The sequence below is a fragment of the Apteryx mantelli genome, chromosome Z, assembly GCF_036417845.1.
Source record: "Apteryx mantelli isolate bAptMan1 chromosome Z, bAptMan1.hap1, whole genome shotgun sequence".
Taxonomy (NCBI): domain Eukaryota; kingdom Metazoa; phylum Chordata; class Aves; order Apterygiformes; family Apterygidae; genus Apteryx; species Apteryx mantelli.
In genome coordinates this window covers 56,374,525-56,386,892 of record NC_090020.1, presented here as the reverse complement: position 1 = coordinate 56,386,892, position 12,368 = coordinate 56,374,525, and the positions used below count along the sequence as shown (strand labels likewise).

The window sequence follows — 12,368 nt, the reverse complement described above, 5'->3', positions numbered from 1 at the left end:
TTTCCTGTGTCTGCTTTAGGGACTTTCTGAACCAGAAATTATATCTGGACTATCATATTAACAGCCACTTATCCTCCAGGAATTTACTGAACCTGTGATGAATTTACTTATACTTTGGATATCCACAAAATCCCATAGCATAATATATTTCATAACAATATTTCATAATAGATATGAAACTATGTTTCCTTTTATTTGTCTAAACCTACTGCCTGCTAATCTCAAGTGCCTCCCTTAATTCTTACATTGTGAAAAATGCTACATAATCACTCCCAATCCACTTTCTCTGTACTGTTCTTAAGGTTTTTTTGTGATGTTACATACAGAGGACTTGTAAGATTCAGTCCCAAGTTAAAAAAAAAAAAGAGAGAAAAAAAAAAATTAAAACTCTGTTAATTACTTTAGGCAACTGAGCTAGAAATCATTTATAGCATGGTATGGACAAAGAATCCTGCACTTGCCTGGAGCAATTGCTTTGGTAAGAGAGAGATGTATGGCTAGGAGTTGAAGACAATGGCATTGTTTTACTCCAGTCATTATCCTATGTATTGCAGCAAAAATATATTGAAATAAATACCAGGGTTTACACTGACTTTGCTACATTCTGGATCAGGCTTCTGATATTTCTTTTTGAAATGTCACTGCATGGATTCTTAAACCGCATTCAAAGAATGAAGATCAACATGCTGCTCATATCTGAAGATAAAATAGTTGGCTTCTTTTACAATATAAAAACCTTCAAGTAGACATTGTTTATCTTGGATATTAACTGTTCTGTAAAACCATTTTATTTTAGTGTAATAGGTTAGTTAATGGCAGTTCCACAGCTGTAAAAATCCTACCAAATAGCTACTACAGTCTTCTGTGGGCAATGTGGTACTAAAGCTGGTGTAATAAACTAATTAATGTAACAAAATAACAGAACTTCCTGCCTCCGTTTTTATCCGTGCTATGTGATGATTAACATCAGATACAGTTTGTTGAAAAGATCTGTATTTTATAAACAATACCTTTGTTAAAACCTTGGCATTGACTTGTCTTTTTAACCTTTTCTCTTTAATCTGGGCCGTAATGGGGACCCACTGTTCAGTGATACAATGTAATGTGACTGATGATCAAATTGTCTAGAAAGCATCTCATACATAGTCTATATTTCAGTTTTTAAGACCACATTGCCTGAATGGCTGAAGTGCAATGCTCAAATGAGATTTACAGTTCTCTGTAAAACTGAGGAACAGATTAAATTTGAATAATTAATTCTAATGTTTTCATTTATTTCCTCATGCATTAAAGTTTAACTTGCTTATATTTTTTAATGCAAGAAATAAAATCTAATTCCCAGAATTCAGTTCTCGTTTCAATCAAAATAATATGGAAAGGCTCATTCAGTGCGGAAGGACTTCTATCACCAAGGTAAATCGATCAGCTACAATTTTCCTTCTGAGTGAGCTTCCATAATAGATGACAGACTTTTTAAAATCACTGAATTAGATGTTGGGTTACTTTTCACTCAACATGACAACATTACAACATGACAAAAAGTATAAATTAGACAAGCTGAAGAGCATCCCACTGTAAAGTCAATAAAAATAAATTCAGATAAAGGAAAATGTAATGAGGGTCTGTTGCTCTATTCATAAATACTGTATCAAGCCTCTGTAGTTTTTCTGATGTTGCCAAAGAGGAATCATTAACCATCTGCAGTATAGACTTTAAAAAACATTCTAATACATATCTTTTTAATACTTCTGGTGTGAAAACAGTATTGGTATGTTATAAGCCTCTTTATATCTTACTAAAGATGACCCATTAAGATGCGTCTAAAATTGTTACTTCTGTCATTAGAAATAACAGCTCTGTGGTTTTTACAGAGGTGTTTTCCTTTTACTAATTGTATATAGAATTAACTTCTAATTGTGAAAATACTTTTCTGCTTAATTATACAAGAAAGAAAGGCTGGGTTGAAATAGGATTAATACATCTTGTGGTTAATTAAACATGAAGCTTCTAAGAAGATCACTCCAACAACAAAAGCAATTAACACTTGGTTACGTATAGAACATAATCAGGCAGGCGGTCCTTGTAATCCAAAGGACTAACTTTTACAGCACACATTCCTTCAAAATACTCTATCGTCTGCTTATTTTAGAGAATACTATCAAACCACAAGAACTGTCAACTCAGAGTCAACTCAGAGTACTTCTCAGCTCTGTCCAGATGTCAAAGACTAACCATAAATGAAAAACATGGCCCAGTTCTGAGAAATATGCCTTTGTTTCTATCCTTATGTACTTTGAGTAATTCTCAACTCCTGTAAGTAAATGTACACATAGACACAGCCCCAAAATCAGTGAGCAAATTCTTAAAAGAGTATATTCTGACACTTTATATTACATATCTCACGGTGCTTTTGAACAAGACTCAGATAACTGAAGAAATGTTTAAAAGCTGTATTTTTGTGACTACTGTCATTTCCCTTTTAACTTCTCTTTCTTTCTTTCCCACCTTTTCTGCTAAGATTTTTCTCTTACGTCACATTTTCTGACAGGCAAGCTGCTCTTGCTTTACTTGAAGATAAAGCAGTATGGATGTTACTAAAGAGAGAGGAAAGAGGGTCTTGCACAATACATTGTCTCTATCTACTTTATGTAGGGAATAGAACAAAAAAAGAAGCAGATTTTGAATAAAGATGTTCTGAAGCCAGCCAGATTCCCATAATAAAACTTCACTGTGCATTTAATGTGGCATAAAGAGTGAAATCATAAGAATGCAAATTTAAGAGAAATTCAGTGAAGAGTAGCTTTCCCAGACCTTTTGTATATTTTGCTTATAAGATCTTGACAGATATATAAAGAAAATATGCAAGTGCCTTGCTTAGTCAAGAAGTAACATTTGGGAAACATTATACAAACCATTAGGGGTAATAAAAATAGCACAGTCCAGTCAATAAAGCTTCGAGCTATCAGAAAACAGAACTAGACCTAGTTTCACTCCATTCTTCTGCTTTCACCCTGCATTGGCTTTTGTCTCATCTGCTCCTACGTCAGGTAGCTTTTGCTGCTTAAAGATACTTGACCTTGCCAAGGTCACTTCATTTCTCCCTTCATCTGTGTTTCCTTTATCATCCTTTTCTCTTGTCTAGATTGAAAGTACTGTGGGGAAACAACTGTGTCCAATTTTGCACGGGTCTCCAAACTAATTGAGATATAGCTATGAAAACAATGAACAATTTTACTAAGAAAAAATGGACATCTTTTAAAAATTTTGCCTTTGAAGAAGAAGGCAAGAATAAGTAACATATTTGCACTCTTTTTTTCTATATTCCTGTCTAATCAATTTTGTAGCCATTTTGTCTTTTTAATAGAGGCAAAGAAAAATATGGTTTTGTTTCACAAATACAGAGAGAACATTCTTCAAATCTGTGGAAAGCATGGCTATGTAAAAAAGACAGGAATTTAAAACAATGAAAAACAAACACCTCTCCATTAAAATTTAATGCATGCCATTTTCAGAAAGTGCTGCTGTGGCAATCAAGTAACAGCAAAATTCCTACTGCAAATACACAGTAACAAAAAAATACTTCAGATTCAAATTCAATGTACATCAAAATGCAGAACAACTGAGGAGCTTTGGTTTACACTCCCAGGTTTTTTAAAGCAAGACCAAAACCCATTATTGTAACAGGAAATGGGTCATTATTCAGTTTAACTTTCATCTGCAGGAGAGTGATACACAGAGAAAAGCTACAAGTCAGTAAGGGAATTGACAGTACTTTCTTGCAATCCTTTAAAGCTAGACATGCTTCAGCTGCTTAGGGAAACTTTTCACAATTTTTGTTAGTGACAATGAATTAGATTTCAAAGACAGGGTCTGGAACACAGAGTTAACCTCTTATAATTCTCTACAGCAGACTTAGTGGGGGAATAGGAAATAAAATTCACTGAACAGAGTAGGACACTGCAGTGAAACTTGTTTTTCCTATAAAATCTTAACTATAGCAACTTCACTGTTCAGATGAACACTGTCCTTTGTACCTGTTTATGAAGGTGTTATTATACAAACTCGAACCCCAGGAAATAATTAAAAAGCTATATCCAGCTGTTGCCTATTTCATGGATACCTTGCAACAAAGAGCTTCTGTACCTAGCCTGTCCTCCTAATAATCTCCTTGTATTTGGCCAGTCAAAGTAAAATCAAAGATTTTTTTTTTTACCAACTTTGCTACCTAACTGATAAAATACAGCCTAAATACAGCACTGAAAAGCCAAAATAAACCAAGACTTTATGCTGCCTTATTTAATTTTGAGGCTTAAATTCAATTACCACTATAAACATTTCCATAAAATGAATTGCAGAAGAAAGCTTTGCAAAGTCATAAGCAATTTAGGAAGGGCAATGCTGAAATGCACAATTTAGTAACATTATTAATGTGAATAACACATTTAAGTTGAAATGATTTGAGGGAGAAACTGGGTTAGAGAGTGACCTCTGGAATGGCCATCAAATACTTGCTGACAGGTAACTGCAACTTGGAAATCAAGGCATACCTCTTAACACCTTGTGTTTACTTATTACTATATATTTATTACTGAAGAGTTAAAAAGGTTTTGGCAACAAAAGAAGATACCAGAGCAAAAAAAAATTCTTGCTGTTCACCTCAGGCCACATTTTTTAGTACACAGTGTCCTAAAAAGAAATCATGACCTGCTAGTTTGAAAACGAAGTCTATGGTTTACTGGCAAATGAGAAAACCAGTAAAGTGATCCGTTTGGCATTCCAGGCTAGGCAGTGTGAAGTAGGTAAATTTAATGGTGTGCAATTTATAAATGGGTACCTCTCTTTACCTGCCTTTTTACCCGCCCTGACTGATACCACTAGGACCTATTTGTCCATATGCTACCCTTATTCCACCAGTGTCCACTTTTTATAGTCTAATTTACCTAACCAATTCCTTGACATTTAAATCTGTATTTAAATCTGCATTTAATCACAACCCACCTTGCTATGTTGCTGCATCCTGTGAACTAACACACTCTCTGACCAGGATCTTAGTCTGAGGAACTGCTCATCCCAGTAAGTATAAGACCCATGAGATGCCAAAACTGAGTGTCCAAGTCAAATCCTTCAAACTGAAAATGAAAGCTACCTTTCCAAGAACCACATGAAAACAAAAAGATGACTTTGAATGAGTTGAAAAGATAAAATAAACAATATTGACTCTCTTTCAGTACCCCAGTAAAAAGTGTGGCACAAAAAAAGGTTTGTCTGTCTGCACAATTCGCCTTCTACTATCTGAAATTTGAGGGATCTTATTTTTCTGCTTGAGGGAAATTATAATTAAAAATCAATACTAGCTTTGCTTCTGAAGAATGAGAGAGAGACCTTTTGTTGCTTTACATTGAAAGGATGTTGATTTCTTTCCTGATCTGTTGATGATGGCTGTGGTTTATTGGAGCTGTAGAGAAAAATTCATCCACTTCTTTTATAATGTGTTATAATTAAGCTTGCAATTCCCACAGAATACTTCTATATCTTTTAAAAATCACTCACAACACACTGTTTAGGCACTCCAAGCCCTCAAAAAGTCATGTAATTTCCTCATTCTGTTAATTAGCAGATTGGTATTAAACCAACATTTCACCCTATTCCAATTTTGGGTATTTTGAGTCCTTATTTAATTAAGATGTTGTCAAGCATTTTGTTTCTTTCCGGGGTGTGGGTGTGCAAATTAAATGTTTAAGTTGGTGGCTAGACAGAAATCACTTATTTGTCTACTTTAATCAGTGTTGGTAGAAATGCCTGCTTTGTTAATGGCACGACTCAAAGATGATTAAACAATCCACCTAATTTTTGGCTGATGTATTGTTTTCAGCATTTATGAAATGCTACAGTTTAGTGATTCCCTATCTAGCAAGCTTCTTTGTAGAATTCATCACAAGTAAACTGGTAAACACAACAAAAAGAGGAAAGAGGCAGGTACAACAAAGGAGTAGCAAATACTGCATGAAAGATGTAGAAAAATACATTCCTTATTTTGTGCTAGAGTGAAAGATCACCAGCATTAAAATAAGCAATGCTAATCAATATGAGATGAAAAATAATACTTTCTTCCTAATATTGTAAAAGGAAAGAATTAACCTCACATAACTTTAACCATGTAAAAATTCATCTTCTAGTTTAAGGGAATTGTCTAGCACTCTCTATGACCAACTGAGAGTAAAAGGCACTTATCCAGGGTGATTCATAACAGGAAACTTAGGCACCTACTTGCAGGTAGGGTGAATTATTCCCTGACAGTGCTGTCCTTTTCCATTGACAATAGAAGGAGTTTAAGTATCTGATTTGAAATAGATATTTTAAGATAGCTACTAAATGTGTATGTCAATTTTATATATAAAATCCGTAAATTTAAAAATCAGGTTATTTAGCCAATAACTTAGTAACATACAAAAAAAGGGCTACACTGTCTCTTTAGGCTCATGTTAGGTGTGCTCTGCCCAAGGCTTCTAAAACTGATCTGGGATTATGCATAGCTCCTCTATGTCTCCTCTTAATCTTCCATTACAGCTGATCATTTCACACCACTTATGTTGGTGGTGCAAAGTACAACATGTCAAGTTTTGCAAATAGTGGAGAAACATAGCATAAAAAGTCTACCTTCTTTAAGAGTATTCTATAAGAAAAACTGAGTAGGTACCTAGTCTGTTTTAACCTTTCAATAACTATAATTCTTTCATTTGATCATTTAAAAGCTTGAATATTGTAAATCAATGCTAGACAGTGAAGATAAGCAGATTTCAAGATAGTATGAGACTTTGTAGATAGAGATGTTTTCTGCACAAATAATGACAAAAAGTGAAGAATTATTCTGAATACAATTTTGCCTTTGTTTTCAAACAACAGGCTTTGTGAGATAGGAAAAAACGGTTCTGTATTAAACTGAAAGTATAAGTCAACTGCATCACTGAGACAACTGACTTCTAAAGGTATCAATGAAAAATCTCCAGAATTTTATCTAATACTGGAGATTAGGTTGGCAGAAAAAAAAAACACACATCAAATGCATTGTACTGCTGACAATCATCAGATCTGAAAAAAGTGTAGGTATATATAAGGACGATTGGCTGCAGAGGTTGCATTTGTCACTCTTCAAAGCCATCTGCTATCTTTATCACATCAATTTTTTTTCCTAAGAGCGCTTAGTTGATTCCATCACATGCAATCAGCAAGGGACACTTTAGAATAAGACATGATTTGTTGCTCCAGTCTATTATTTAAGGGAAGGGTGATTTTCTTAAATCACCTGAGCTCAGTGGTAACAATATAAAACAACCATGAATAAAGTGTATCTGGCTTATCACTCATGCACATCAAGCTGCAGAAGCTTTCCACTAGCTTTGCCACAAAACACAAGCCAAGCAACTGGGATGAGAGAGAGTCACATCTGCAGTGAATAAATTGTTTTAAGTTCCAAGCACAATTAGAAACATAAAGCTACTGCAGTGCTGCTGGTGACCTTAAGATAACACGGAGATACAAAGGAACCTCATCAGGTTTCCAAGATGGGCATCCTTTAATCCAGCTGTGCGATGTAGAGACACAGACCTTCAGAAAAACCAGGCTATCACTGACTTTAACATAAAATACTACCACAGGCTATGTAATCAGATGCAAAGTTAGAATTAAGGTAATCAGACAAAACAATTTTTGCAATGGGGAGAGCCAAGAGGGCCATGAGAAGGAAGCTCCAGCTGTTTGGAGACACCAAATGAACTGAGATGCCTCAGCTCCAAGGAGTACTGCAGAGGACAGCAGATCAGAGACACAGCATCACAGAAATTACGTGCTGAAGCACAAGGCAAAGGTCAAACAGGCAGACCATGGCATTAAAGTACAAGGTGTTGCTGTCCTTATTAGACAATGAGACAGAGAGGGAAAGCAGAACAATGATGGATATGGCATCTGCCTATTTAGCAGAAATAAAAAAATATTTTAATTGTATCCATGAGGAGCAGAAGCATTCCTAAGCAATACCAGGCAAAGCAGCCTGGTCACAGAAGCTTGGAAAGGGATCCCTGTAAAAGACCAAGAACTGGTTCAAGGTAGCAAACGATGCTGACAAGCAAATCATAGCAATGAGAGAATGGAGACTGCCTTTAAGGAAGGTGAAGGTTTTTTTGCTTTTCTTTCTTCTCTCAGTAAATAACCTGAAATGCTTTACCTAGCTTAGTTTACATTAAGTCTATTCATAATGATGGGAAGTAAAACCATAATTTCTTTTTAATTTCACTTCCTTTTTTTTTAATTAAATGTTTACTTTTACTGTTATTCAGATAATTTTACAGAGGTGTCTGCAAAGGAAAGGGAATCCCTAAAGAAATTTGTTCAGGAGTAGAGAGAGTGGCTGGAACTGATGACTCCCAGTACATTTGGCACCAAATCAAACACCTACATTGTTCTGTATCAGTAAGTTGCATAGAGTTAGACTACAGTGAGTACAGAGACAATAACGAGGCAGGTTACCTAAGTCAGTGGAAGCTCTTGCACTATGAATTAGGCCAAGTCACTGTAGTATGGCTTTTGGAACATCATCCATAAAGGACTGGCAAGAGTGCCTCCTGAAGCAAGCACGTGGGAGAATTCAGACCTAAATTTTGATTAAAAAATAAGTTCTCATGAACTGACTTTTGAGGATTTCAGGATGAAGTGATAGATTTCAGAGCTGGAAAAGGACCATTTTGGTCACCTACACTCATTAACTTTTCCCCCACATCACAAAATACTTTCTCCCATTACTAATGATGGTGTTTGGTCTAACAGTGTGTTGTGTGGGGAACCTGGAGTTCTTAACTGAGTAGCCTTTAGATCACAATGGATTTTCAACCATCGTAGCTGATAAGGTGAATACTCTTCTTAATTAGGGAAATACACAGTCGGTGTGCCAAGCCACATAACACTTCAAATTCCTGCCTCTGGAGCTAAATTATAGATGCAGCAATCCAGCACACTCACGACAAAGAACTTACTAATGCCTATATTTTTAAAGAAGTGGACAGAAGTTTCAAAATTTTCCTTTTTGAAGGTGACAAAACAAACAGAATAAAACAATGTCAGCTTATGATGGAGAAAAATTTATGTTTAGGGTTCATCCAAAAGTGCCGAGAACTGCCCATAACAACCAAACACCATTTATGCACATGATACAAACATCGGCTCTCAGTGACCATTATCACAGCAGGCACTCTGAGATGTATGTTGGCACAGAAGCTTTTAAAAAGAGGAACACTGACATTTAGGCAAGGTTTTTCTAAAATAACTGCAAGTCACAACAGATCTACTCAAGATATTCCTTTATACCACAATATTAAGACAATATTTTTTAAAGGTACTCAGTAGGTTTTTACCCAATTTTATAGGGTTGCTAATGAAAATTATAAAGGTAGCATGCAGGGAAAATTCAAAAGGTATGGAAAGCTAACACCATGGAATCCCATATTGATAGGCCAGCCATTTTAACATAAAGTTAACCCTGTTTTGGGTATCATGGAATTGCTGATGGGATCATTCTTTGTAATATGTGATTGCTGAGTGAAAAGGGTATAGATATAACTTTGCTTTCACACACTTTTTCTTACAAATGTTTTGACTAAATTTTATGAAAGCAGAAAGATGATAAAATTACAGCCAGAGTATTAAAATGTCACAATACAATATTCTGAGCTTTAAAGAAAAAACAGAGAACTGCCTGCAAAGAGAACAATAATGAACAGACAAATTTAAATGACAAGCATATCTTTCTTACAGAATTGTTACCTAGACTTGAAGCATCTGAGTCCACATTTACTTGGATACTGAATTCAAAATAATCAGCCAATAGCAGAAATTAACCACCAGTCTAAGCACAGAAAAAACAAGTGTTTTTTTAATGCTTCTTGTTTTTTCAAACAAGAAATGTTATGATACTGTCTTGGAAAAATACCATAAATATAATGACTTTTAGGAGAGGGTAAAAAAGTCATGTTCCTGTGAATTCTTCCGAAATCGTATCATAGCAGTAAAATAACTAAAATATAAATATTTTTTCACAACTTGCCCTTGACAAGACAAAAAAATTATGCCTGATATTTCAGGGACTTGCAGAGAGCCTGCAAGTGGTCACACAGGTCCAAAATCAATTTGTACGTTCAGGTAGGTTCAAATACGGCAAGAGTTTGAAGATTTTAGAATATAAGAATTAGCTTTACAGCTCCTTGCCATCTGTAGTTAATTAAAAATCCATTGTTATCCACAGGAGGAATAACACACCACAGAATATTTCTGTAGAGTCTCTGGTTTCTTGGAGTCACTGATGGAGCTAAAACTGGTTCTGATACAACTGCCTCTCTTCTGTGTGGAGAACCATTTTCATCTGCTTCTCTACCATAAAACACAACACTAACATCTTCCTCCCCAAAAGTTACTAACTGCTGTATCAACAAGCTGTTCTAAAAAACTTTCACCAAATCCCTGTATCTTCAATTATTCAAATGATAAATAGACAAGGTGACTGCTACTTCTTTTGTGTGTGTGTGTAAACTTGGAGAAAAGATAGTAATCACATTGCTAAATTGCTTAGCAACCATAGGTAAAAAAGCTCATATGTCATAATTTATACGTGAAAAGATTGCAGGGGGTTAGTAGCACGTCTAGTGCTATTGTGGCTTCCTGCTGAGAACTTGGCTGCAAACCAGCAGCTGACTCAAAATACTGCAATTTTCAACAGTTCAAAAAATGTAAATATGTCAGTGACTGGTCAAATAGGCTTCCACATGGTGATTTATCGCAATCTTTCACATTAGCCTACTACCAACTTGTATAAATCACTCTCAGACTGAAAACAATTCCTGTGCACAACTTCATAATGAATTCATGTACTGAATCAATCTTACCAGTTTCAGAGTGATGTTGGAAAGTAATTTTGAACAGTCTCAATTAGACAAAGCTAATTTCTAGGGGCCAGATTTGCTATGTGCACAGAGCTCAAGTAAATGTGCTTTTCCAGGGAGCTTTGGAAGGACAGAAAGGAAGAAAATAAATCTCTCAGGAAGCTATCAAGAAGTCAGTGAAACAGGTCTGTGACTTCTATTTGCATCCATTAGCAAAGGAATATTCATGGCTGCTCTCTACCTCTTGAGTTGAAGGTTTGGCAAGCGGAGTTGAAGGCTTCCCTAGTCGGGTTTTTCTGCGTGCCACACAGTCTGAATTGTAATGGAGCAGTGCACCTGAGGTAGCAAAGATATGAGATCTGTGTAGGTTTTCTTAGCTTCACCATCTAAGTGTGACAGACTTAGGCTGGTTATACTCAGAATATGAAGCAAGATATAATCCTAAATTGGTCAACCTTTTCCATACCAGAAACATATGGTAAACATTTGTGAAAATTTATACAAAACTTTACCTGCAACCACTGTGACTGGTCATTGTGGCCAGAGGTCCAGGCATTAACTTTGCCTTGCTTGTCGAGCCGGGCTTTCCTAGGTTCCCAAGTGAACATGTCCATGTTGAGCGTTCGGAAAACACTGGAGGCAGTAATTTGATAGTCCTGTATATGTCCTGATTTCATCCCCAGGGGTTCCGAGCAACCTAGAGGAGCAAAATAACATCTGTGACACTACTTACTTATCTTTGTAAGTGGTTTAGGTTTTCCTGTATGGGAAAGAAATGTAGCAATTCTCAAAGAATGGGCTTTAATCAAGGATATTGTTGGGGGAAATTGCAAACAAACAAATGAAAAATAGCCAATTCGAAGCACTTTATTTCAACACCACCTTACCTTGGAAGAATCGAAAATACGATAAAGAATTTGAAGTATTTTATCCTAGCATAAATTTATGAAGGGAAACAAGCAGAAAAGATGACTCTTGTCTCTTCTTCTAATCTCTGTCTTCTTTTCCTGCCCAGCAGCCTGCCATTGTTGCCTTTATTCTGTTCAATTTTATCATGCTTTTATGCCATGTCACATTAACTATGTGTGTTTATGTATTGAGGAAAAACATTAATTTTTGTTCACACCACTAATGAGGTAAAAAGTTAACAAGCACTGAGGTCTTTTACACCTTTGAATTACCTGACACCCAGCTGAAAATCAAAAAGACCCAAAACCCAGACAGAATGGAAGACTACAAAATAATGACTGTGAAGGAGGGAAAATAATAGGAGAATTGCTTAGGAGAATTAAAGAGTTAAAGGTTTATTTGTTTAAACCAGATGGATGTCCCACATAGAGTTATTTTGACTGTAGCTAAAGACAGACCTTGGGTGTTCCCTTTCTCTGCTAGGTGTCCTTAGAAAAATAGAAACAATATAAAGTTAATAACTGATTCTATGGT

The 12,368-nt window shown here is 35.7% G+C and overlaps 1 protein-coding gene across 2 annotated transcripts in view; it reads right to left on the bottom strand.

Annotated features, from left to right (window-relative positions):
- Window positions 1-12,368, bottom strand: part of EDIL3 (EGF like repeats and discoidin domains 3) — a 263,073-nt gene that overhangs the window by 41,625 nt on the left and 209,080 nt on the right. For both annotated transcript variants that reach the window (XM_067315585.1, XM_067315586.1), the window contains one exon: window positions 11,438-11,622. In XM_067315585.1, coding sequence (XP_067171686.1) covers window positions 11,438-11,622 — 185 coding nt within the window. The remainder of the gene's footprint in view (window positions 1-11,437; window positions 11,623-12,368) is intronic.